The sequence below is a fragment of the Pomacea canaliculata genome, linkage group LG1 (genome assembly GCF_003073045.1).
Source record: "Pomacea canaliculata isolate SZHN2017 linkage group LG1, ASM307304v1, whole genome shotgun sequence".
NCBI classification, from domain to species: Eukaryota; Metazoa; Mollusca; class Gastropoda; order Architaenioglossa; family Ampullariidae; genus Pomacea; species Pomacea canaliculata.
The window spans coordinates 31,875,449-31,903,232 of record NC_037590.1 but is presented as its reverse complement, the minus strand read 5'-3'; the positions used below and the strand labels follow the sequence as shown (position 1 = coordinate 31,903,232).

General features: G+C 44.0%; 1 protein-coding gene across 1 annotated transcript; it reads right to left on the bottom strand.

The window, feature by feature from the left end:
- Window positions 1-146: 146 nt before the first annotated feature.
- LOC112561048 lies at window positions 147-27,784 on the bottom strand. Its single transcript, XM_025233212.1, is given in 46 exon segments — window positions 147-2,165; window positions 2,327-2,493; window positions 2,872-3,130; window positions 3,854-4,015; window positions 4,388-4,656; window positions 4,914-4,964; window positions 4,967-5,090; window positions 5,281-5,519; window positions 5,993-6,128; window positions 6,254-6,393; window positions 7,335-7,415; window positions 7,418-7,526; window positions 7,826-7,909; window positions 7,911-8,039; window positions 8,219-8,549; window positions 9,078-9,286; window positions 9,798-9,968; window positions 10,167-10,397; window positions 10,663-10,781; window positions 11,226-11,271; window positions 11,274-11,818; window positions 12,194-12,248; window positions 12,521-12,636; window positions 13,411-13,555; window positions 13,674-13,783; window positions 14,008-14,173; window positions 14,428-14,634; window positions 14,842-15,550; window positions 15,676-15,779; window positions 16,149-16,280; window positions 16,544-16,579; window positions 16,771-16,998; window positions 17,449-17,616; window positions 17,779-17,949; window positions 18,102-18,296; window positions 18,397-18,669; window positions 18,778-19,023; window positions 19,439-19,606; window positions 19,884-20,126; window positions 20,484-20,609; window positions 20,989-21,171; window positions 21,827-21,922; window positions 22,006-22,709; window positions 25,710-26,013; window positions 26,015-26,326; window positions 27,704-27,784. Coding segments are annotated over 46 exon segments (9,234 nt in total). The 3' UTR covers window positions 147-1,811.

The following is a 27,784-nucleotide window of genomic DNA, read 5'->3' as shown; positions in this document are numbered from 1 at the left end:
TAGGGCGTTACGTTGGAGTAACGGGTCGATATGCCTCGATTTTTACGAACGACTGAATGATTGATTAATGGGCTTTAAATTAAGGTCAAGTCGATAAATATATATTTCATCTAAGCCAAATATCACAAGAAGGCAAGACACAAGTTAACCAGTAATTTAATCGGTCCCAGTCGTGTACACATATCTCACTGCAAAAATGTACCTTGGGAAAAATCCGTGAACAGAAGATCAGTTTCTCTCTATATATATATGTGTGTGTGTGACAACGTGGTGAGATACAAACAATTGCAATGAAGATATGTTCTGCTTTTCATAAACAGTATGACACCTCCTGTACATTCTGGACGGATTTCATGAAAGGCCATGGTAACAAACAGCTTTATAGTAATTACATCACAATGAAAGGTAAAACTTCAGCATCGTCTTCTTTCGGTTCAGTCCCGTACACACATAGCCAGTCCTGGGCTACGTTGTGCCCTAAACGAAAGAACATCCAGTGAACTCAACTAAACCACTTAACAATCGGTTTGTTCAAAATGTCAAATTAAAGTTTAAAATCTATCAAGGAAACACATCAACTACCCTCCCTCCCACCCACTCACCCTTGTTAAATTTATACATTGCTCCTCATCTATGTGCCTTTCACCCTTTTTTCGCTTGAACTGTTTTGACTACAGAAATCGCTTAATAATGATAGAATCTGAGTACACACTCTCCGAATTTCGTCTGTTCGTCTCTATGCTGATAATTTAATTATATTCTATAATAAAATATAATAGTATTTTAAAATATATATTATTTGTATTCCTTGAGTACCTGGCTGAGTATTATAATAATTTTTAGACCTTCTTTAAAACAACAACAGCAGCAGACTGGCTTTAAAAAATACTCAATTATTATGTTAATCAACGGTTGCTACACATGATCATAACTGAAAAATAACATAATATCAAATCAAGTAGAAAGGGTGTTATTGGTGTTTTTGAAGACGATTTGAGAAGTGTAGAAGACTAACAATATTCATGGCCATTGCATTATGTCTGGCCATAAGTCATTTCAAAGTGAATAACGCTTAAATAGTTACTTTTTATCACGCGCATAAACGTCATTATAGTCATTAATAACACAGAAACATCCACAAAGGGTCAAATAAACATGTACATTTAAAACGTTTATAACAATTCACATATCAGCTTTTTCTTAAGCCGATATAAAATTGTATCGTAGGTCTAAAAAGACATTATTCAATAAGAATGAAAAAGGATTAATATGAAAGTTCCTTCAAACTCTTTCCTTCTGCATTTGATGATTTGCCGCACAGTTATTAAATAATTTTGTTTATTGGTTTATACCAGGAAAGTATTAACCTGTTAACACCGGTATGGAGTAGAGAAGGCAGCAAACGTAAAGGGTAATTGTTGTAGAAATCGAACCTCAGCATCATCCACTAGAAAATAACTGGTAATTGCATTTTAAAAAATCTTGTAATGATTGCACTTCTGCAGAGATAACTGTTTGCAGTTATACTGCAATTCTTGTTCTGGTCTTGTTGCCACGATCACCTCGTTTCTCTAATCGACATCTTTCTTCATCCCTTTTTTTCCCCCTGCCCTCTCCCCTTTTTTTAATACCCTTTACACATATTTCTTAGCTCAGTTTCTCGAAAGATGATTTAAATATATTCCAAAATATTGGAAAAGGTCAGACTTCAGAAACAAAAATAACAAACATCGAATACAACTACTGAGTGTCAAAGTAGACGTATAGCACATTCATGAGGTGACTATAAGTGTCTGACAAGAGAAACAGTTTCACGAGAAGCCCATGAGGCCCTTGAAGCGGGTCCACATGAAGTCAACGATTTCGTATTCATTGCTGCGCAGGGCCACGTTGTCCTTGACCTGGCTGAAGGAGTCGCCGATGATGGTGAGGAAAATGGACATCAGCCCGATGTAGACCACCATGATGTAGGAGAAGAAGAAGATGGGGCCCAGGATGGGTTGCGCGTCGGACATGCTCTCGAAGTCGAAGGCGCCGAGCGCGAAAGCGAACATGCTTTCCGCTGCCCCGACGATGTTGTTGTATGTTGTTATCATTTGGCCAAAAAGTAGATAACCCGTGACGACGAAAGCCATGAAGTATAACAGGAATGCGATGGAGAAAACCTGGGACAAAGAAGTGAAACGTTTGTTTTATGTTCGTTTTTGCTTTTGATTTCTGTTGTTCTTTTCTTTTCTTTTCTTTTTTATTTATTTTTTTCACGTATAGTTTGAGAATTTGTTCTAGTCAAGAATATTGTTTACAAAGTGAACAGGAGTACAGCTACCTTGAGGTCCTTTGCTGCCAGTTTGATCGTGTCGCCTAGCATTCCCATCTTTTTGTTAAATTGCAGGAGCTTGAGGAACTGAATGGTAGCCATGTAGACCACAGCACTCATCACGTAGCCATACACTTCGTCATACAGCGCCAGGGATTGGAAGTTCACAAACCCGTCTGGAACAATAAAGACTTTGAGATAACTCAAAATTACTTCTGAGTGCTGGTTGCTTTTCCATAAAATGCCTAGAGTTTTCTGTGAGTTTCCTTCCATACAATTAATTTTTCTTTGCTTTTTTCTTGGTGGGGAGAAACGATAGAACGGAGAGGGTCGGGAGATTGACTAGGGTATGTGAATAAAGAGGGGAAAGATAAAGGGAGAGAAGAGGAGACAATGAATGTTACTTGTTAATAACTGAATTACTTGTCTATCGATTTATGCAATAAGCTTTACTTGTTTTGCTCCTTCCCCTCCCCTACCCTACATGTATTGTGTTCCTATTTTTCTGTCATAAGCGCCACAGAAAAAAAAAACCTCAAAAGGTATATACACACCGGAAGTACGATCTTTGAGTGCTGTTAGGGCCACCTCAGCCAGTATGTGTTTGAAGGTGTACAAGACGATGCAGGCCACGGCGAAGCAGAGCAATATGAATTCCAGTAAATTCCAGAAGTTGACGAAGTATCTGAGACGCTCCTTCTTGACCATGCTGATACACCGCACGAAGAAGTAGAGCGTGAAAAAGGCGTAGGTCACCTCGAAGATCAGAACCACCAGCCCCCAGCCACCGATGTAGGAGAGAAGCCGGAAAATCTGCAAGGAAAAGCCCATTGCCGACGACGCTCTAAAAAATCTATGTTAGGTATTATAGAAGCTAGTTCATACGTTTAACGAAAAATTGCGTACAGTACGCATTAAAGTTCGGAGGACCCCTTCAATTTTCGTCAATGGGGTCCCACCCTTCAAATTTGGGTGAAGAACAGATACAAATTGGTAAGTGTAGTGTCTGACGTCGTAGTCCAATCTATTGTTGTGTCTGCTACAAGGTGAGAGTTAGCACTCAGTTTTTGTTTTTTTTTCCCCTAGTTCCATCATGGACAGCATGGTTAAAATCATCGTCTCAGAAACGGAAAGAAAGTGAGCACCCCAAGTACAGTGAGCATAGTTCATCACAGATGCTTGCACAGACTTCACGGCACAGAAAACTAGACATTACATTTGTGTGCCTGAAAGGCAGTTGAACAAAGTATGTTGATTTGTTGATTTGTTTTTTTCACATCTTAGAAATCTGAAAAAGGGTCTCTGGGACCCCAAGGAATTTAGCCTTAGCAGAAGCCCTGGTTTTATTCTTCGTCGGCAGGCAAAAGCACTTCTTTTTTGTACTTCTCTTAGCAGAAAACACCCAATGCCAAACCTGTAAACAGTTACAGCATACACAGATAAACAAGTGCGTCCTGAAGCGAGATCCCAACCCAGGATTTTGAAATCGTCGTTGCTCTGGCGAAAAGAGGTATCCAACAGAGGTGTCGCCGTTACCTTGATGTCTGCTGTTGCCGTAGCACCGCCGGTCGTGAGAAATTCCGTCAGAAGAACCACAGAAGCAAAGAGGTTAACGTTAGGGTTGTAGACAGTAAACTCCAGAAACACAGCGCGAGTGCGCTGGTCCAACCAGCCGTTGTCCTGGGCATCCTTAATAGCCTGCCACGACAAAACAATGTCAAACAATGAGGATTTTTAACAAGTCTCAGAACTATAACTGACGTGACGTAATGTCCGCCTCTCTTAACACCTTCAGGTAACGAACGCACACGCAGCTGTGTTCAGGCCAGGTACACCTGTCGGTCGTCCTGAATGGAACAACACAATAATATTTGTTTTCAGACAACGTTATTTATAATTATGAAACAATACCAAAAATTTTAAATCGATGAATATAAGCGAACTTATCAGAAAGTACGACAGTGAACAGAAGCGGTTGACAAGAGCCGAGTGCTTCTGTCGAAGGGTAAAATTGTCGCTACAGGTGTGGTCTGCGCTACCTGTCCGTTCTCAAAATGCTGTGGCTCCTACCTTCTCCGTGCGACGCGCCTCTCGCTTTGTCAGCAACACATAACCGCCGCCTTTGTAAGTGGTCACGGTACCCCAATATGGCGCATTTTTCAGTTTCACAGAGCTCTGGTATACGAAGGCCCCCTCCGCATCCTCTAGCTCCTCCCGCTGGTCGTCGGTGGGCACGGTCCAACCTGGCAGGTAGTCCTTGGTGTCGTCATTGGTCCAGCTGTAGGCATCGCGGCAATGATGGACGATCTCTTTCATCTCGTCTTGAATCTGACAAGTGTCTGAAAAAAAGTAAATTCTGCTTGTGTAAGTATTAGTATGCGAACACAATATAAGACTTTGTTTGAGTTGTCAGCAAAGTTATTAATGTTTTTGTTTTTCATGGTTTGTAAAATTTTTTATATGGTGATTAGAATTCTTTCTTTCCTACTTGCGATGTCGTAATCAAGTAATCAATGATTCTGGCAGCATTTACAGAATTTCATGTAAGCTATCCCCGAGCTTTCATCCATTTTTTACAAATCGGTCCGTTTCTTACTTTCCTTTATTCTGTGTTGTCTTATCATGGCGACCCCCAGACGACGGTTTCCAGGTCAGTTATGCAGGCTCGGTCTTGCCAGAACTTAATGTCTGTGCCGTTGGAGTAGGTGCTGGCAAAGAAGGCTGGCAGGAACGAGTTCTCCAGCCAGTCCCAGTAATCCGGAACAGTTGCGATCTGCGGAAGGAAACCGAAATGCCGAAGAAAAAAATTGCAAACTTGTGTTATAAGTGTACCTCAGACAAGATCGGAATACACGACCTCTCGACCTTTCCCCCATTTGCACTTTAACACTCTTTGCGTGCCCAGAGGCGTTCACCCAGACAAAGCAATACATCTTAAGAAAATCCTCATCTTAGACACTGACTGAGTCATGCCCGTCGAGGAAGATGTTTCCGATGTTGCTGCCGAAGTTGTAGGATGCCGGGTCGCGCTGCTGATAGGAGATGAAGAAGATGATGAGGACAAAAAAGAAATACACGATGATCTCCTTCAACACGGCTTCCATCTTAATCTCTTTCATCCGTTGCTCACGCTGCTCCGCCAGAAGCGTGGGGTCAGGCGGTGCATAGTCACCGTTGGCCACATTCCGCTCCATCTGAATGTCTGGCGATGGACCAAAGGGCAAAGGTGATAGAGGCGGGAGTTCCACATTTTTAATTACAAAAATTAACAGGCTACAGCCTCCACCAACAAACATTGCTACATTATACTATACTGAAATTAATAAATACAGTTCGCACTGAATTTCTCAACTAAACGTTGATATATTATATTGAAATTAATGCTAAATATAGTTCATATTGACTTTCTCTATAAACAATGTTATATTATATTAAAGTTAATGCTAAATGCATTTGTCACAATGAACATTTTTTTTATCCTAGACACTGCTATTTTAGACTGAAATTAATGCCAAATGCGCCTTTGCAGATGATTAAAATTCATTCTTGTTGGTTTTACAAAGTATCCAATATGTGAGGCCAGGGTAATATATACCTGAGCAACTTGAACTACCGATATGAACCTGCGGATGTGAAGGTAGCGTAAAGAACATATGTAAAATCAAGTATACATACGGGAGAGGCTGACAGGATCCTTTTCAGCAACCAAAGCTTCGGGGGACAGCACCTTGTCTAGATCATCGTTTTGTACCTCTTCGTCCAAATCTGGCTTTTTGAAGATGCAGGCTATCAGTGCCACCATCAGCAGCACCTGGCAGGTAACACACACATAGACACACGCACGCATGCACGCACGCAAGCACGAATGCAAATGATCATTAATGCGCTGACTTGATGGAAGTATCTGACAGACTAAACCAGTTAACAACACCTCACCTTCACAGGCTGTATGACGATGACTGACTGGAAGAAGGAGAGGACGAATGTGACAAGCCAGTCGTTGGCCTTCTGAGCACCCCACTCCATGGAGTAGAGGATCGTGAAGAACCCAGATGCTAGGATACTTAGGATACACACTGCAGAAAAAGCGAAAACATCCAGCAATCATGTCACAAGCTCATATGACTTGAAGCTCTAAATCAATTTTTTTTTTTAAAAATCCATGCAAATTAATAAAAGTGAGTGGATGAACTGTCTTATTTCCTTCTCTGATTCCTGTTTGTAGATGTTTCACACAGAAGCCTTCTCTGTGGAAAAGGATCCGAGATCAGCGGTATCAGTCACTAAGGCAACTGCTGCTTACCAATCTTTAGATGTGGAAGATTTTGGGAAATTTTCATCCAACAAAAGCTAAGTCTGGTATTAAAATATTCAGGGCTTCTGCTAAGGCTAAATTCTTTGGGGTCCCAGGACCCCTTCTAAAGATTTCTAAGGTGTCCCAGGCTAACTCTAAGGGGTCCCTTTACAATGTGAAAAAAAAAATCAACAAATCAACATCCTTTGTTCAACTGCCTTTCAGGCACACAAAGCACTGTAATGTCTAGTCAGAAACGGCGAGATTTCTGTGCCATGAAGTCTGTGCAAGCATCTGTAATGAGCTTATGCTCACTGTACTTGGTGTGCTCACTTTCTTTCCGTTTCTGAGACGATGATTTTAACCACGCTGTCAACGACATCTTGGAAATTTGTTAATGGAACTCTTCCCGGTAAGGGGAAAAAAAAACTCAATGCAAGGGAAGTTACTCTCACCATGTAGCAGACGACAACAATAGATTGGGTCTACGATGTCAGACACTACACTTACCCAATTTTTTATCTTCGCCCAGATTGGAAGGGGTACCCTGGGACCCCATTGACGAAAATTGAAGGGGCCCTCTGAACTTTTAATGCGTACTGTACGCAATTTTTTGCGTAAGCAGAAGCCCTGAATTAAATATACCTTTACTGTTACTAGTGTGGAGATCTACATAAAGATATGTAGAGCTAGCACTACTTCAATAAAAGCAGCCTCACTTACAGGCCCATGCGATGTAAATACACCAGTGAGGAGGCTCCAAGGACTCTTGCGTTTTGTCCGGCCGTCCAGGTGGCGCTGAGCCAGCCGTCCATCGTCCGCATCGGCCAGCTCATGCGGCTCCTCCTCATACCGCTTCTTCTGGTGAAAGTTGAGGATCTCAGACAGACTTTCTTTGAACTTCCGGAAGCCTGACTTTTTATCCTAGGATACAATGAGAGATGATGTAGACATGGTTGCATCATCAAAGGTCCGACACGAGATATCGCAGACTCTTTCAAGTACTTTTTATTTTGTGTGTGTGTGTGTGTGTGCATGTGTGTGTGTGTGTGAGAGAGATGTCAATATTATCTAATACTTTCTGTATCGACAAAGATCTTTGTGACTCTCTGAACACAACTGTAAATAATTTAGCTACGTGTTCAATTGTTGCAGAGCACAAAGAGATGTGGCTAAAGTTATTTTTGTGCACGCATGGCTGCTCACACGAGCACTGGGCGTGCCACAGACGCACTCACCTGCTTGCCCCAGAGAGCGGATGTGGAGGCGCTGTTAATGTTCTTCCAGCGGATACTTCTGGCCTCTCTTGGGCTGCGACTGGTTCACCTGCATCACAGTGTTCTTGCACGGGCGGCAACGGCGAAACAGCAGCACCAGCAGGAAGTTGACCGGAAAGACAATCAGTGTACTCATGAAGCTGATGAACACCTGCAGGATGAAGTCACGTGACTCAGTGAATAGCTAGCAAACAAGTCATTTTCGGGCGTCGTGTTCGCACAATCCTGAATGTGCAAGAAAGAAAATACAGAAGAACAAGAAAGAAAATGGTTTAAAGGTTATTAAAGAAAAATCACTTGATCACGTTCCGCAGCCAAGCGTCGACTCACCTGGCCGAGAGTAAACTGAAAGGGCCCGAGCCTGATGCCAGTGGTCTGCGACTGCTTGTCCTCGGTTTTGAACCACATGGCGTTGGTGATCATGGTGAGGAAGAGCAGCGACATGCAGCAGGAGATGCGCTGCACGCGGGTGAAGTTGGAGCGTGTGGGGCGCGAGAAGACGGAGAACCACAGGTGATCGTTGGCCAGCTTCTTGCGTGCGGAGGACGAGAAAAGATGCTTGAAGGCGATGAGCTCGTGGATGCCAGCCACCGGTAGGATGCGGTCCACCATGCCATCGTCCTCCTCCACCGCCAGCCACCGGTCGCACAGGAAGTACCATCTAGGGGCAGACAAACAGCAGTAGTTTGCTAATCATCTGGGTGATTGAAATTAACAAAACAAATCTTTGAATTGGAGGATATGAATTAAAGACAAATGATTATATCAGATAATGACGCATGAAGCCTCTATAAAACTTTATTAATAAGGTTTTCTTTTCGTTTAGAGTTCGCAGTATTTAGACTGTGCACGCAACTACTGTCAACGAAAAAAAAAAACCAGTGCCTTTTTTCTGATTCCTAAGCCCTCAGCTACCGAGGTCCTCGCTTTGCTTTCAGGAAAATTAGACTAACCACTGTTTTGCATAAGACCATAACATGTCCATTAAAGGTCAACAAATTCACCACAAACACACACACACGCAGGCACGCATTCAAACACATGAATGCGCAATGGAAATATTAACAGGAGTACAAGCACTCAGAGGGGAAGAGTGGAGCCCACTTCGCTAGATGAAACGGATATAGGGAAAAAAAAAAGAAAATTCGAAAGAACTCGGGAAGCACAGGAGTGACTGGCGGTAGCTGACCTCTCGCCAGTTTGCAGGTCAGTGACTTGGATCTGATCCAAGTACCAGGACTTGCTCTTTCCCTTCCCTCCGTTGTCGTGCCAGATCCGCATGAAGGTGAGAGCGCCCAAGGGCTCCTCCACGCTCATCACGTAGTTGAAGATGCTGCCTCCTGGCCAGGTGCTGCGAGCACAGGTGGAAAGTTTGTAAAACATCAGACATGAACCTGGCTGTGGGGATCACCTGTCAGTCTATGTCACTTTGGCCCGTGCTTCGGCGTCTGATGGACTGCAAATATTCCTGCACCTGCATTCTCGCGCAAGGTGTGCTTGCACGTGCGTCCGGTCTTTTTTTTTTTCATGGAAAGTGAGTGGAATTGAGGGTGGGGAGACACCATGTGTGTCTGCATATGTACACGCGCGTATCGAGTGAATCATGCATTATATGTGTGAGCGTTGGTTAGTTTCTCTCCCCTGTGAATGCATATATGTATTCCTATGTGAATCCACATGCATAGATATGTATGAACACTCGCGTTAAACGATCTCTTCTCTATGTATCTGTATGTGCCTGTGTGTGTGTGTGTGTGTTATATTTGTGGTGTTTGCATGTCCTTCTCTCCTTCTCCGTCATTATAATGATCTACAAGTCAGTCAAATCTAGAGCTTGTCTTCGTTATCGTTATCATCATCGTCATTGATAGAGTCGGGTTAGGGGTCGTTTGTCTAAGTCTAGCTGCACCTTTCTCTTGCCATCGTAGAGTCGCCGGACTCCGGTGTCTGCCTCATCACCCGACAGGATGAAGCGCACTTGTGAGTCCGTTCCGGCATTCTTTCGTATACCCGTGTACACCGCCAGCTGGTAGTGGTACTTGTCGGACGGCAGGTTGTCCTCTAACGGAATGGCACCCCACTGCAACATTCAGAAGTTAAGGCGATTGTGTACCTGTTGGTAACCCCGTAGGCGCGTGTGTTACAGAAAAAAATGGGGAAAAATATATCATACACAGACGATCTGAGTAATTCTTAATTACCATTTTCATTAAACGGAACTTTAAAATTTTTTCACAAGGTATATAATGTCTGTGGTTCATGGCCGAAGGAAAGCTACCTTTATGAGGTCCTTCTTGTCCATGTGTCGCGCCCATATCACCATGATAATGTACAGCACGATGAGGGAGATAATCGTGGAGAACACAGCGGCGTTTTCACCTAGGTTATTGAACTTGGCCCAGACGTTGGTGAAGTCGATGGTGTTGGGTGGCACCACCGCGTCTGAACCGAAGGATGTGAGATGCGTGCACAGACACTGGGTTTTCCACCGTGACGTCAGCTGGCCCACCTGAAATCGCAATATTAGCCTCTCTGGCATATCGCACTCGACTTGTAGAACGTGTAGAAATGTTTTATCACACAGGCATGCTAGTCGCCAGAAACATTTCAGGCGTGTGTGCGTGTGCGAGAGAGAGATAGAGACCATGTGTGTGAGTGTGTATATTTTAGAAAGAGAGAGGCTATGTGTGTGAGGGCGCACGAGAGAGAGAGAAAGTATACAAGAAGACGGTGTTCAATCAAGAACGATGATACCTAGATTCCTCCCTCCATACCTCACATCCCTCCGAAGACCAGGTCTTGCTCTCCTCATCCCAAAAGCGGCAACCAGACACCAGGTTGATGAGACTGTAAGATGTGTTGGACAAGCTGTTGTCAATAGACACCGTGCCCTCTGTCAACATCAAACTTTACAAGTCATACCAAGCACAGCCTGAATAAAGACAAATGGCGATGATTGACAAACAAATTCATGAACGGTAAGAAGCTAAACCATAGGGCTAAATAAACATGGCAACGAGGGGGTGGATAGGAATTAGTGTTTTACACCTAGCCAGCAACTAAGGCAGCCGGCCCTGAAAAAGAACAGCGTGCCCGAGACGAGAGCTGAACCCAGGACCAGGCGCACTATCCGGTTCGATACCCGTGTGGCGCAGTTGATTACGTTGCTGGTTACATTACCCTTAACAGGATTATGGAAAGAAATGTAACGAGGGAGGGGAGATGGGCACCGCACTGCCCTCACTAAGAAAAGGTGATCCCAGGTAAGTGTTGTACTAAGTCTACAGCTACCAAAAGATCCGGGAGTACCTTGCGGGAAAAAAGGCAGTCAACTCACTCAGCAGCTTGATGCCTATCCAGTAAGTTCCGTTCTCTTTCGTCAAAGGTTGGCGGGTACTGTGACAGTATACAGCAGCTCCTGCAGAATCTCGGGTGCAAGGGTTCCAAGGGAAGGCGTGTGCGCCAAGTGCGAGAGGTCAGGCTTGGGCACGGTGTCTTTGAAGTCGTAGTACGTCGTGTTGGGGAAATCCCCAAACTGCAAGTAGACCTCAAATGCCTCGTTTTCCTCCTGGGGGCGGATGATCACCTGCAACATCGAGATATGAGTTATCTGCAATTTTGAGACAAGAGCTATCTGGAACATCAACACAGGATTATCCAGACAGAAGTTATCCGAACTGGAGCTATATTTAGGAATGGATAGATGGATGAGTATGAAAGGTGAAGGTACGAATGTATGAACGGTATATGAAATGCAAGCATGATAGAAAGTCTTTGATAGAGGGCAATAAAACAAAAGAGATATGTAGGGGAAAAAAATAGGGCTTGTGTGTGGAAAGAAAGCGTGTACAAATGTGTGGGGAAGTGTGAACACTATGGAGGTATGTCTGTGTGTGTGGGTTATGTTGATCCATGTACAATCAGTTGCTGCTGCAACATTGGACAAAATTCTTCTGGAATTCTCTTCTTATGAGACTTGCTCTCCCACCTACCACAACAACGCGGGTTTAACACAAAACATATCAAGAAACATTCTCTTTTCTAAAACCGTTTTGCTCGGGGCGTTTCTTGTATCCGAAACTACCACAGTGACAGCTCACGGCGCTTGTCGTCTAATCGGTAATGTCTTCCTTCTACATCTGGCATTTTGTTGGAGGAGCTCAACATTGTTTGCAGGTCCCATAGGCGCCTAGGACCACCTTCTTTCCTTTTGATGTCAGAATTTGTCTCGCTTTCACATGCTTTTCCAAACCCACATCCTCCTCAAAGTCTCCTAGAAACGTCCAGTAGACTGTACAAACTCACCTGCTGTGCCAGCACACCTGATTACTGAAGTCGGGTTTTTGTATCGGTGTTGTTTCTTACCACACACATACACAACAAAATCACCTGCATTTCAAAATAGAACAAAACACCTGGCGACGAGTTCTGAATTTAACTGATCCTCAAGGCTGCTCACAAGACTGAATGATAGACTGATGTTAGAAAATAAAATGTTCGCCGTTCATAAATGACAAGGATCTCTCTCTCTCTCACTCACTCACACTCACACATCAAAGATTCATTACCAGATGAAATCCCAAATACGGCTCTACCCCTCCCCAGCACAAAACCCCTAAAATTTTGTCATACCTGAATTGATGAGTTGTAATCAGTGAGGTTGAGTGGATGGTAGTTGAACTGCGCATTTTTGTTGGACACGTCGGTCAGCAGGACGAACAGGCCGGGCTGGTACTTGCTAGCATCGCCTGAAAAATTTTACACATTGGAAAATCTTCACAAGTCCATCATTAAAGCGAGAAGGAAACAATACTTTGCAACTAGAATAGCAAAAGAAACAACACCTTCCAAATTATATGCTAAGAAGTCATCAGAAGTCGTTTATACAATATTTTTCAGCAAGGTCACCGCGAAGACCAATGAACTTTATAAAGAGCTACTCCAGTGGTCAGAGGACACAGCATCCTCGTCAGTCACCATTTTAGGCTCTTGAATAAGTTTCAAGCAAATTTTTGTTGTGGTGCAGACTTTAGGTTTGGTTCCTCATTTTCACCGGATTACAAAAAAATAACAGCTTGAGTCTGTTCACGTGTGAAACCTGGAAATTTTCTTCAGGTTCCGGAACTTTTTTCTCTCGGGTAAATCTCCCAGCAGCTATAATTTTTTCCTGAAATGAGGATGATATTTTTTTAATGACCTGGTTGATTGATTGTTGGCTTGCAGGTACTTGTACCTGTCCGCGATTTCGCATTATAAAGGGAGAGAGACTGGAGGACGAAACCGGAGCACCTGGCAAACCCCCCCCCCCTTTAAACTTGACCTTTGCCCAAGACAAATCATGGTAAGTGGTAGATTTACTTGAGAGGAAAAATTTCCTGAACCGGAAGAGAATTTCCAGGCTTCGCAAGAGCACAAAGTCAAGCTGTCATCTTCTTTAAGTGAAATGATGGTTGTGGAAAATTGTGATGTCATAGAGGACTATCTAAACTTGTCGAGGACATCGTCTGATGTGGGTAACTTACGTTGCATCCACAACTCGATGGGTTGCTCTGCATCCTGTACCTGCACCTTCTCGTCGCCACAGCTGTAACCAAGCGACATCACTCCCTTTCCGACACTCGACTGCTCTTCTGAGAACGTGTAGGGGTTATCGGAGTCACCCAGGAACTATAAAGGAAGACGAAATAAATGCAATGGTAAAAGACGAGAAAGACACAATAGAAACATTAGAGAGGTGCATTTAGAGACTCTTCTGTTCTACAAATCTTGGCGTGATGATACCTACCATCGTGTTTAGGGTGGGGCAGTCCCCGATACCCGCCAAAACACCGGTTGGCATCTGGAACGATCCCACTGAGGTGGCCATGACTTGGGTCTTGCTACTTTCATCGGCACCTTCACATGAAAGAAAATATAAACCGTTCTATAAAGATCGCAGTGATGAAAATTCATCTTCTAGTAGAAAATAGTTATTACACTAACTTTGTAAGGTTTAACTTGCCTGTCAGATTTATTTCTGGGGACAGTGGACGTCTGAAAAGAAATTATGATCTGGTACGTTACAAACAGAAATAAAAATTATTTCAACATTTTGTGGACTGGCCATCATTCAGTCGTACCTGATGAATTCGTGCCGTTTGCAATGTCTGCCACCGTCACCTTCTGCAACTTCATGGCAAACCGTTGAGTCTCAAAGGTGCGTTCCGAGTTGTCTCCAGCCTTGTTGCTGACGCTGTTAGCGACCTTGTTGAGGGCTGAGTTACCTGCGCCTGCCACGTCAGCGTCCTGTTACAAAAATATTGGCCCCGGGTAGAGTGCGATTTTCTTATAATAAAGCAGAGTTAATATGTGTCTCTGTTGTTACAAAAATACCAAGCTACACCAGGACACGTCACCACACAACACTATTCCCGTTTCCCGAGTCACTGGGTTGGGCGAGCAGATGACACTGAGTTGAAAATACTTTTTGTTTTTTTTTTTTTGCTTTGTAACTCTTGTTCATCTCCCTCATTTCTTGGTACATGACTTTCCAAACTCACCGTCTGTCTCCGGAGGTCATCTCGGCGCTGTTTCTCTGCGTTTAAGGGTCGGATGTAAATCTCGTAAATATCGTCAGGGTGCTCCAGGTATGTCATCATCTCAAACACCCGATCCTGAAGTGAATTGTCGCCATCACATTTCATGAGGTTGACATCAGCAGACGTCATACAGGGGCAGTTGTTTTGAACTACGTCCGATTTCATAACCTGCAGCAAAGAGTGTTTATTTTGTGTATTGATGTTTATGTCAACAATGACTCAAAGCGCGAATATAAGAATTCCTTTTTTATGTTTTGAACTTAAAAAAAAAGTGATAGTAGCTATTAAGTTACATTATGCATTAACAATAATACTTAACGAATTTTTGAATTTTTGGAGTCTGGAGTCGTCGTCGTCAGAAGAAAAATAAATAACCTTGCGGAAGAGGAGGCAGTCGTCAAAGATGTATGTGAATAATTCATCATAAGTGGGATTGTTTGGCAGTTGTCTCAGCCTTTGTACGGCAACGTCGTAGGGAGAGCCCTGCTCCTCCCTGGGCTCGAGCATCCAGTCACTGATGGAAGAATCCGCCGTGACGACAGACGGAGCTGATGTGGATGTGGTAGTTGTCGTCGCCGCTGTAGTTGCGGTGGCGCTGGAGGAGAGCGCGAGAGTAGAGACGATGATGCCGCTGATGGTGTAACCGCTGCTGTCGACGGTGTACGTTCCTGTGCTGACGGCCGGCAGGATGGTTGTGGTCACCGTCGACGATGGAGTTGTTGTAGCCTTAGTGGTGAAGGGAGTGGTGGTGTCTCCAAGTGTAATATTTCGGGCAGCCAGAATCTCTGCGACAGTGGTGGTCTCCGGAGAAGCTGCATCGGAGACGATGTCCCGCGGCGACTTCTTCGACTCCGTTTGCGTGGCCGGAAAAATATTAGCAAGACCTCCTAGGGTTTCTGCGAATAAAGAGATGTTAAAAGATAGAAGAGACTTGGTAACATTACTACAAACAACCTCGTCTCCTACAGCAAATAAAACATAATTCACACCACAGTGAGAACTATTGCCAATCATTACAACATATGGCACCATACATATCATCATCACACCACAGAAGTGTCGCACAACAGCATAAAAACTTGTCCTAAATTGGTCAAACGATCATCCGTAATTTTTCTTTTAAGAATGCTTTCAAAGCAACCTCGCTCGAATACCACGTGACATTAAAATCTCGTAGCTCATTGGCTCCCGCACCGCTACAACACCTGCCACACACTCTCACCTCCAGCAAGGGAGGAGGCATCGTCCACTGTCGCATCCTCCATGGTACTGGTAACGTTGGCAAGGGACAGGAACGCACCAGCAGCAGAACCCTGTTAGAAGAACATTCTAGATGTTTGAGAACACCAGGTAGTCGCTTCTACTCTCATCAAATCTCGTTACCTGTCCCCTCGACATAGGCATGCTTATATAACCGTTACTGCTGAGAGCCAAAACCATCAAAGCTCAGTTCTTATTACTGTCAGAAGGAAATGGATAAAAAAATTCCCATTTTCTGTTCATTTATTGAGGGAATTTAAAAGCTAACTTCATGGATGCCTCACAAAGTGTGATTTTAGGTGTGTCACGTGATATTATGGCGATAACTGTCAGCAGCTACCATCGAAAGTTTCGTCTCCAATTAATTAAATTTTTATTAATGATTTGTTCACTATGTATCGAGCATAAGAAGTCAGACATACCCGAGACGCTTGAGTTACTATGTCCGAGTTGCTGGTCATGGATTTGATAGTATTTGCACACTTTGTCGCTTGGTTGGCGTTGTCCACTCTCTTAGCCACAGAGCCTAGAGTGCTGACCACAGCTTCTGCTGACTGTGACACACACAGACAGCTCATCTCTCTAACATCTACAGATGCTAAGATCATTGTATGAACATTAACTAGTTGTTGGTCGTTGTAGTAGAAAGTACGATTTAAAGTTGTGCTGGATGAGGGTGTGTTTGATTGTTGTTTGGTCTGTCACTTGCATAAGTGACTGGTCAATAATTTTTGACAAAAGTTAGATGGTGATATTTTGTCTGATGTTTGTTTTTTGTTAAATAGTCACAGTACCAGCCACCGGTATTCTTGCTTACCTGAGCCAACCTCTCTTGGTCGTCTGCTGACGACGACTGCAATGAGAAAAGGGACACATTATTCAGAAGGTTTCTTTTCTGGAAGAACTTTTTGCATTGTCACTGTGCATTCTGACTTATCTTCGATTACTTTATTAATATTCACGTAATTGCCTCCCAGCAATCAACAGCCACAATGAACATTATTCACAAACAGACAAACGACTCCTTGAAGTATGGCTACTGACATCAGCTTGGAGGATAGCAGCCGCGGCTCCTCCGATGAGCCTGATGGCCGTCTCTGGGTCGGCGTTCATGGCGAGGTCCAGCAAGGATCCAAGATCCGAAAGTGAAGTGTTACTCCTGTGCACCTCAATGATCTGAGATGTCTTGCTGGACAGACCATGTCTCTGTGTCCATAGCACCATGACGAAAGAGAAGTACTGCGGTAGGAAATGGGCGGCGGGAAAAGTGATCTGCCAGGAACACAGCAAAGTTTATTGTTGATCATCATAGTCAACAGTATCGTAGTCGTCATCGGCGGAATCGTCATAAACAAAGATGACAGACCTGACCTCCAACTAAATAAAATAGGCAACAAGTATTTTAAAGAAAATAAAAATCTGTGGATGAACGGATTAAGAGGCAACTATGAATCACGAATCTCACTCAAATTTTGGACATAGCAGTCAATCAATGAGTTGATCAGTTATTTAATCATCATTATCATCATCAATAAGGTACCAACAACAAAATATAGCGTGGCGTGCCTACACAGCCACTTGCAACAGTCCTGATTTGTGTGAAACAAAGGTGGTTTTATATCCCAGATAGTTTCCTACTAGCATGACCATCAGATGAATGGTGTTGGTGTCGTTAAAGAAAACAAGACGCCAGACGGCGCAGACAGCTATGACAACACCAACCTTGCCACTGTAGGTGGTGAGGTCCACCATGAGCTGCTGCGAGTCACTGAAGCATGGCTGGTACTCGTAGATCCACAGCTCATTCATCGTCGTGATGCGGTAGATGGTTCTGTTGCCTAGGAGACGGGACGCTGACATGATGGCATCCAGTGTCAGGTTTGCTGCGGCCTGAGGTCACACCATTTAATTTCATTTTTATTTCACTTGTTGTAAGCTAAGGAGAGGGGAGGTATTTTTAGCCATAACATACGACATACATCATTTATACATTAATATGAGACTTTTAAAAACAAGCACAAAAGTTTTAAATGTTTACGTGAGTAGACGCACCCTGGACGAGGCTTCCGGCATGCAGAAGAGATAGAAAGCGAGGTCCTTCCTGACATTGGTGTCGAGGTCGGGGTCGTAGGACTGCGAGATGTCCAGAATGGCTGTGGCGTACGCCATTATCGTCTTCACGTCTCCTCCGTCGATGATGGACACGGGCTCGGACTGGACAGCCTGCAAAAGGACAAGCAAGACTACATGAACATCGTTGGACATTGTTCAAGTCCAGATACATACTGAGAGATATCGTCAGTTATTGTTCCATTGAGTTGGATTGCATTGTTCTGTATATTAAGATCATACTAGAATGCCAAAGGAGAACTCACCTGCAGGTATATGTCCCTGGAAGAGGTGACCAGTTCATAACCCGAGGGCGCCACCGTCACGGTCAGTTTGGACAAACCAAACGGAAGAGACCGCGGGGGGATTACTAGCGTGCTGTTGGACATCTTGAAGACGCAGATGTCTTGCAGAGTGGTCTCCACCACTCTCCCTCGACTATCGTTGGCCACCACGAACGCCTGAAGAAACACAGAAAACCAGAAGTGGATGTAAAAATAACTTTCCATCTGTGACAGCTTGTTTAAAATATACAACTTATTTATACAAAAGCATTCCCACCTTCCACGAATAGTCGAGTGTAGTGACGGTCTGTGGACAGTTGACCGAAGCCTTGACTTGCACCGTTATTTCAGCGGACCGTTTGTTTACTACCGGCGCTTGCAGGCTGGTGCTGTCGTATGGGAGCGACAGGGCCACGGTAGGTGGGGTGCACGTGAGTGACGTCACTCCAGTGCTGTTCACCACCACCACCAGAGGGCACAAACTTGCTGTCGTTTGGGAGAAAGCGTTCTGAGCTGTGACATTCACCTGGTAATATCCCGCTGTCGTGTACTGACAAACAGAAGACCAGGCAAACAATATATTTGTTTTATTTATTTACTTGTTATGATATTTTGTCTCGGACTGATCTGATATATTCTATACAATGTTGAGTCATACACGATGCGACCAACTCACCTGATGGGTGACAGTGACGGTGCTAGCGGACGTCACTTCCGCTGCCGACCGCAGTCCTGTGGTTCGCATGTTGTTTTCGTCCACCAGGAGGGTGGAGCCGTCACCAAAGGTGAGAGTGTACAAGACATCAGACCCAGTGGGACAGGTGACGATGAAAGTCACGTTCTCCGAGACAGTCACCCTGTCCTTGCTGCTGGTGATGTCCACGTAAGTGATGTTGTCGCCCACCTGCGGGAAGCCGTTTTGAGAGACACTTGCAGTTTAGAAGTGAAGTGTCATCGAACAATCCTCTTTAAGGACATTAACCCGCTCACAGATCACATTAGTTAGTCGATAACCTTTTACGACACCATGCACCACCTGTCTACTGCGTTGCTCAGTATATAAAGAAAGATTAATATTTCGTCTCATTAATATTCGCAGTTTAAGGTTATCTCACCTTGCAGATATTATCAACCGATTTGTATTATCAACATCGCTGATCAATTATGTAGGTTCCAATAGAACAGTATAAGTCTGCGTGACATCAGTTCTGACATCTACTCAGCGAAGTAAGCAGCAAGCCAGCTTTAGTCATCGAAATCTCACTTGCATCAAGAAATGTAAACTCCAGAAAGTTCTCGTCAAAATTCCATTTACTTACCTGCACAAGAAGACTTTGTGAAAGAGAGGAAATGTTGTTGGAGGCAGTGATGGCGATAGAATAGATGCCCCAGTCAGTGTACATGTAAGGTATCTTCACGGGCTGGAAGTTGTCTTGGTCGTTAGCTTGGAAATAACTCTTGGGATTCGTACCGTCGCCATAATCTACCTGTCAACCAATCAGTCAATCAGTCAATGACAGAAGTGTGTTCGTCTTTCTGTCTCCTATATGAAGAATCACAAGACTAAAGATGCTTAGTGCAAGAAAGATGTTTATATACCTTTGTCATCATATAATTCAACAGGGAGAGTTGGTGTTGGGACTTAATCTCTGAGAGTAAAATATCTTTTTTAAAAGCCCAATCTATAAATAACACTCGTCTATTCCAAAATTAGAAGTGTACATAAGTTACTCCGGTTGTTACCCGCCCAAGGTGGCCACTTACAGTGAAGACTACCCTGTCAGGGCCGGCAGAGCCTCTGTTAATGTCGAGGGTGAGCACGACAGGGTCGGTTAGTGACGTCACATTGGTAGCTGTAGCAGTGAACCTCACTAGAGGCACTTCCACCGTCACCCAGCTGCTGTCGCTGGTGTTTGTGACGTCGTTGGACAAGGTAGCTGTCACGAGGTAGGCGCCTACTTCAGTGTAGTTCACTGCTTGCCAGAACACCACGGAGTCTGTAGCTTCCTGCAAAAACATGCGCACCTTGAAAAAAAACTTTGGAACATATTTTAATTAGAGTTACTTTTTTAAGATTGATAATAAGATTCAGGTAAAAGCTCAAAACGAGGCATGTTAAATTCAGCATTTGCATTCTCTCTCTCCCTCTCTCTGGGAAGAAAAGATATTCGGGAAGGAAACAGAAACAGGTAAACACAGGTAGAGAAACAGAAGGCAAGAAAGAAGGTGAGGAAGAAAGAAAGGAAAGTGAAGGGAGTTAATAGATAAATGAAGAATTAACGAGGATGGGCTACTTATGGTTCATTATCATTACTTATCTTTAGCAGTTAAGCAGCACGGCCTTGTGTGCGAGCACAAACTTACCTGTATAAAGAAAAGCAACGGCAGGTCACCGAGGCCAAAGTCCACAACGAGGCTCCCAGAGTCACAAGATGTAACCGTGACGGTCACGTTCGTCACCAACGTCCAGGGCGCATGCTCAACGCTCACCTGCAGTCAAATGTGAATGGATGAGTGCTGACACCATTCCACAAGAACAGTACAAGGGCACAGAGTAAATGTCTGACTGAGACAGCGGCTGTGAACATATTCAGAACCATGTATATTCAGCATCTTTAGTATATTCAGAACATGTTGAAGATGGGTTTCGACAGGACCCACCAGGCATTTCTTTCGATCCTATCTGGTCCGAACTGCAGGAGCAGTCATCTCTTCCCCTCCTATACATGAAAGTGAAACTTGGAAACACTTTTTATAAAGAAATACTCAATCTGAGGTCCGAACCAATGGAAAGAACATTTGAGTTTCTGCAAAGAAACATGAGAGTTTTTGTGAGTATTATCTGTATGTCAAATATTTATGTTCTCACCAGAATTGTCGGGCTGGGCAGCTGTCTTTCCGGTCGCACCACATGCCGGGTGACGAGTATGTCATCGATCTTGACCTCAACGACATTGTCGACGCCCGCGGTGAATGACGATGGTGGTGCTACGACCCCATTCCGACCGACGTCGTGTGCCACAGCAGCGCCATTCACAACCACCACCACACTCTGATAATGGAAATCTCAGTCATTTTACTTTATCTATTTACACTTTCTAAATGTCTTGTTGTTTTCATTGTTGCTGTTGTTGTTGTTTTCGTTGTTGCTGTTGTTGTAGCTGTTGTTTTCGTTGTTGCTGCTGCTGCTGCTGTTGTTGTTGTTTTCGTTGTTGCTGTTTGTTGTTGTTGTTGTTGTTGCTTCTGTTGTTGTTTTCGTAGCAGGTGTAGTGTAGGAGTGCTTACAACTAAATAAGATTTCGCAGTCGGAAGGGGAATGGGAAATTAAGAACATTGGATATATGGGAGAAAACGATGAATGGGGGTCGGAAGGGTAAAGGGCAATGGGAGGAGCAGTGCGAGGGTCACTGCTCAGTGGATTAGCTAATAATGAAAGTGAGGGAGCAATGGAGTAATGTGTTGGAAAAGCAGGAACAATTTAGTAAACTGATACTGGTCTATCGTTGGGAGTACAATTGTTTGTTTACAAGCTGCTTTGAATTCTCGTCAGAGTCAATTTTCTAGCCAAAGAATAATTGAAATCTCCCTTTCTTTATCTACATATACAGAGAAATATAATAACTTTTTATATGAATTCACATATCAAATTATGCTGCCGACTTTTTTAATGAACTTAAAATATATAATTTATTGTAAATATTTGTCACCTTCAGAAAGCTAACATTCCCCGCAGCTGGAACGCTGTAATTATTGCCGTAAGTCAAAGGGAGTAGACCGGCTCCCATTCCCGAGCCGTGAAGACGTAGTTGTCAGTGACAGACCCGTGGGTGTTGCTGCAGTCGACTACGGCGTTGTAGCGACCGCAGATGCCGTAAGTGTGGTTCACCCTCTGACTGCTGCCAAAGTCCTGGAACAGCGGCAGGCCCAGTGTTGCGCCGTCGCCGAAGCGGAACGAACAGTTGCTGACCTCCTCGTCCACCACGAGGATGGAGTGCAACGCCGTGCGGGGCTCCACCTCGTGGTATGACGTCAGAGCCACCAGGTCTGGCGCCCGGCCCTCGTCGACGTCCTGGATGTCGACCTTGAAACTGGTGCCGACCTGGACGACCCCGACCCAGGCAGTGACCTTGACCTGGTGCGCGCTGGCCGCGACGAAGGAATGGTACACGGGAGGTGCGGCGGTCAGCAGCGTCACCCCGTCGTCGAAGGTGAAGTTAAAGGTGGTGTCGATGCTGAGGTCGAGGGTCGCGAAGAAGCCCACATCCTCGCTGGGTTTCGTGTAACTCCGGCCGGTGATCGTCTGGTTGCCGGCGCGCATGGTCAGCTCGCTGGTCGTGGTCACGTGATGCACGCGGTAGACGTTCCAGCTTCCGGTGCCGCAGGGAGTGGGGAGCAAAAGCGCGAGGAGAGACAGAGTGCTGTTGCAGCTGCAGACAGAGCTGTTGCGCAAGAGGGCCAAAACGTGCCCGTTGTCATAGCAACGCTGTCTGCAGCTGGCAGCGGGATTGGTCTGGTTCGTCACGTCCGTGGTGTTGAGGGCTACAATGGTTCCAGCAGCAGCGCATCCTTCTAGCAAGTTTTTGTCAAATTCTGCGAAAGACCAGTGAAATAAGCTGATTTGATAATTTATTAAACATAAAATTATTACATAAATAAAAACGTAATAATTAGTTCAGGTAAATGTCAGCTGTGAGAACTAAGTCAAAGGGTTGACCTCTTGTATTGCCGAAGCAAGGAGAACCGACTGGACAGCAAATTAACTCTTTTGGTGATCGCAGAATTCGGGTGTAAAGATAAAGTGCAGTGCAGGATGCTATACGCTGTCTCCAACTTACTGAACATTTCGGTCTGCTTCAAGTGATAGGCAACCATCCTTCACTCATCCAAACAGGGATTTTATTATTCCATGTTGCTGATTGTGCGAATGGATAAGTGGATTTATGGAATGAACTATTTCAATCCCTTTAAACAGAACTGCTTTCAGATTCCGGTGTCGCTGCACGTTTGTTCATTTAATTTCCGTTACGAAGCGAGAGGAACACCCTGGGTCCATTCTATGAGGATATTACAGAGGTCCCCGAACAAAAACAGTTTACATACAATTTCACGCCAAACTGGAAAAATTCTCACGAGTGAATTAACTTTTGATTGTTCCACGAACTGTCAGGCAGCGTGTACGTGCGGCTGGATAGCATTACCGCAGTCCCCGTCATTCCTTGGCATCATGGCGGGGCCGGAAATAATATTAGGCAGGCGCATGTTAGTCGGGAGATTTGTGGTCCATAAATTCAGCTAGGACAGGTATTACTGCACGGTCAGGTAAATGGTGATTTCCGTGGAACAAACACTTAGGGATATTTCGAGAACAGCTACCAGACAACTTTCACGACCTCAGCGACCCGTAACACGTGTGCGTGTGTGTGTGTGAACATGAGGTAAGTGTTTAATTGGTCTTTTGTATTATTTGTCTCAAATGGAAGGACAACTCTTTTGTACAACTCCCACCACTACAATAAGATCATTCAAGGTTATCCTTACAGCAATATCAGTTATTTAAAAAATCTGAAGGATTTTGTTTCAATGAGCTTATGTAGGTACAATAAATACAAGTTAAAAATGGGCGATAAATAAGTATCATGCTAAAGAAGGCGGGTGGCTACCCTTCGAGACATCCTGTGAATGCTACTTTTTATTTCAAGTATAAAGGTTCAGTTTTCCCTCTACTATTTTCCTTTAATTTTTTTTAAACGAAGACATAACAGTTCGAGAAGAGAATGAAAACACGGACAATATGATCAGCCGTTGAGTTGTTGGTGTTATCAGAAACCTTCTCTCACAGTTTTTGCTGCACGAATCCAATTTCTCAAAAACGAAAATTTGATTAAAGCACTTTCGTCCCAGAATCCACCTCCGCTCACCTCCCACCCTCCATTCCTCCCCCACTTTCTGTGTCATGCTTACACTCAAGAACCGTGACGGGTCGGGAACTTAATTTTGCGACCGAAGCAGGCGGCATGATTGATCGTGAATATTTCATGATGTGATTGTCTCCCCTGCCGGGAGGTTGCGTGCCGCTCGTTGTCCTCGCATGAGTGCACATTCAGCAACAACAAGTCACGGCGCCATAATGACATCGGGTGGATTGAACCATGTCTTTGGACTTCACTTAGTTTTCACAGTTTCTAATGAACAGCGAAGGTGTTTTCTTCGTTTGCTCTGATATGACAATTTTAAGCTCAAATAAAGAATAATTTTCCTGATCCAAGAATCATCACTGGTTTATTTTAAAAAATTAATGAAGTGAATTTTTATGGCATAAACAAGGGGAAATAAACCTCTTGGGATTCCTTAATGGAGTTGTGGCGCAATGGATCGTCTGATTACCTTTGGGATGGTGTATTGTTTTTATTTTTTACTGATTTGTATTTTGGGCTTATGGGGGTTTTTTGTTTGCCTTTTTAGCATTTTGACAGCAACATGAAGTAGGCGAGAGCGTGAAAAAGTGTGCATAACAACGAAAAAGAGAATGTGTAGCAGGGCTTCTGCTTACGCAAAAAATTGCGTACAGTGCGCTTTAAAAGTTCGGAGGACCCCTTCAATTTTCGTCAATGGGGTCCCATTCAAATTTGGGCGAAGAACAGGGACCCCTTAAAAATCTGAAGAAGGAGTCCCTGGGACCCCAAAGAATTTAGCCTTAGCAGAAGCCCTGGTGTAGTATTTAAAAATTTAGCATATGAGGTAATCCTTCATTTTCTGTTTTTCTTGAATGTTTCTCTTTCTCTCTGTTTTGAGGGAGATAGGAAAAGGCTGACTGGCAGAAAATCTTTGGGAGAGCATGTTACAATAAATAGAATTAGCAATGAACGCATCATGTTATCACAGATACAGAATGATGAAAGTTTAGCTCTTTTAGTACAACAATTACCTATCAACGTTTGAAGGCAAAAAAAAAAAAAAATCCTGAAACTGAAATAATGATTTTTCTTCCGTTGTTCTTTGATTTTATTTTAAACAAAAGAAACATGCAACAGGCGAATCTGAAGCTTGGAAGCTTTATTTACACACTTGTTTAGGTTGTGATTGATAGTACTCGGTTTGGAGATCTCAGAATTGATGGAATGGTAGATGGAGTGACACTAAGGCGCTACAGACGAGTAACAATTCCCTAATTGACCCCCTGATCGTTCTGGGGCCATGGTTATGATCAGAGGCGGTGACAGGACAGCTATGGACCGGAAGTCTTGGTGGGTCATTAAAATGAGAACAGGCGGTGAGGAGGACTGATGAGCTAGATGTCCCCTCTTTCTTACGTTCTGTGGTCTTGCTATGGACACAAAAGGCTCTCTAGGGATGTAGTCATGTGAAGGTAAACCTAACCCTGAGGTACAAATGTTCCCCTGCATCATAAGTTCGGCCATTTTCGTGATACGCTTTGTTTGGAGTTAGTATTTTAATCAGGAGAAAAGCTAAGGATGCCACTTGGCTGTAGATACGATTACTTTTTTTTAAATGACTGGTTTGTGCCCACAGTGAGTATAAACACAGTGTAGGCACAGTCAGCGTACACACGTGCACGTTTAGCCTTATTACCTGGATCTTCACTGAGCGCAACGACCGCAGCCTCTGAGTCTGCGATGTCGACGCGCTGCAGGTCAAAGGTGCAGGGTGAGGTCACAGCATCTCCGTAGGCGTCCACCCCGACCTCCACGGCACGTGACTCGGGGTCAGAGACGTAGGAACGGTTCTCGTAGCTGGATGCGGGCAGCCAGTGCAAGCCATCCACCCTGACCCTCAGGCCTGCTCCCTGGGACCACGCGAGGGCCAGATGCACCCAGGAGTTGACGGTTTGCAGGCGCACGGTGGTCCGCCATCGCTGTTTCCCTTGCGCTACCCCCGACCTCGAACTGGTCTCCGTAGCGGCGCAGGAAGTAGAAGCCGTCGCTGCATGAGGTCGTTCCGCCGTTGGTAAGGATCGTGACAGGGTCTGAAGAGATGTTGAGAGGATAAGGTTTGAACCAGAAGGCCACAGTCAGGCCACTCGTCGCGCAGGAGGTCATGTTACCGAGGCACCAGTGAGGGTAGGCACCGAATGAGGCATAACAACCGGATACCGAGGCATTGAGGGTGAACAGACTGGTCCCTGCCTCCGTGTAGCTGAGGGTCACGTTCTTACCTTCGGTACAGCCTGGAATAAAGCAGCAAGTGCACTTACCAATGTAATGGCCGATCTCAATAAATGATCATGAGAATAAAATGTATTCTAATGTTCACTCGAGCATTGGGAATGCAACAATCCAACAATTTAGTTGAACATTCGGAATAAACACTCCCGAAAATTCAGTGCAACCTGTGGAATGTAACAATCGTACAATCCAATCTTACATTCGAATACTTTGAGAAAAGTACAATTTATAATGACAATATAATATATATAGCGTCGTAGGTTCTCCTGGAGATCCTGTGTTAGTCCTCTGAGTACTCTCGGAGACATGGAATTTTAAAAAATAATTTTAAACTGTTGAAGAGAAAACCTCTTTCGCCGACTTCGGTATGAGAAAGCAAAACTGACAATTATAATCATGTCTTACTTTACTATACTCGTACACTAATGGCAAAATTTTTGAACACAAAATTTTATGCCCTTATATTTTGTATCTAAAATTTCGTTCCTCTTAGTTTCTATACTCTTTTTATATTTATCTAAAGGGTTCTGTAAATTAGTCTTACCTGTGGAAAGCACAAGGACTGTTGCCAGAGCAAAACAGAAAGTTTTAGTCGCCATGAAAAAAAGCAATCATTTACAGCCTTTTGAATGGCTTCGCACGTTTCCTAGGCAACAAATTTTCTCATGTTTCTGTTGCGACGACTTTTGTGTGATACAGAATAGTACAAAATTGTTGATGTTTGCCCTTCTCTATCATCTACTTTTTAAACAGTTATTAAGTCAATCGCTGCTTGATGTCTTCGTCTTACTGACTCAGCTGTCCTGACAATGTCGATAAGTAACTTCCGCTCCAGGGCAGCTGGAATCAAAGATCTTATAGAACGCAGCCTCAGCCAATCAGATGGCGCTGCTGCAATGACGTGGCTTTGTGACGGCATCAACATCATCAACATCTGCACCAGCTTCTTCTGTCTGAGACGGTGCACTGAGAGTTGATGTGACTCCAGGGCGACTTTTTCCGTCAAGTATTCAATGGAAATGTTTTGGTCTCCTTGTCTGAGGTTCGGTCAGACTAATTTGAGCTTTGCCGAGAGTTTAGCTACAAATAGTGTAATTGTTTACACTTGAAACAGCAAAGCAGAAAAAAAAACATTGCTGATTCATTATACTGTTATATTACATTCTCTCCAGTGGTTATGACTCGTGTATCTGTAATATGTAATAATAGAAGTCGAATTGAAGTATTAAAAGTTTTTACAGCTCTTTGTAAAAAAACAAAACCAAATAAAAAATAAAACAAATTTATGATATGGCTGTAAAGGCAAGGGAGATGCGTGATTGTTTTTTTAGATCGACCACAGACCCTAGCAGACCTCAGAACTAACCATCCTTCAAATGACTGGGTTCTACGAACACCAACCTTCTGATGTGAACTGGCAGAATAACCTGGCTCACCTGTGAAGATGCCAAAACGACTTTCCTTCTGAACACGAACAGTCAT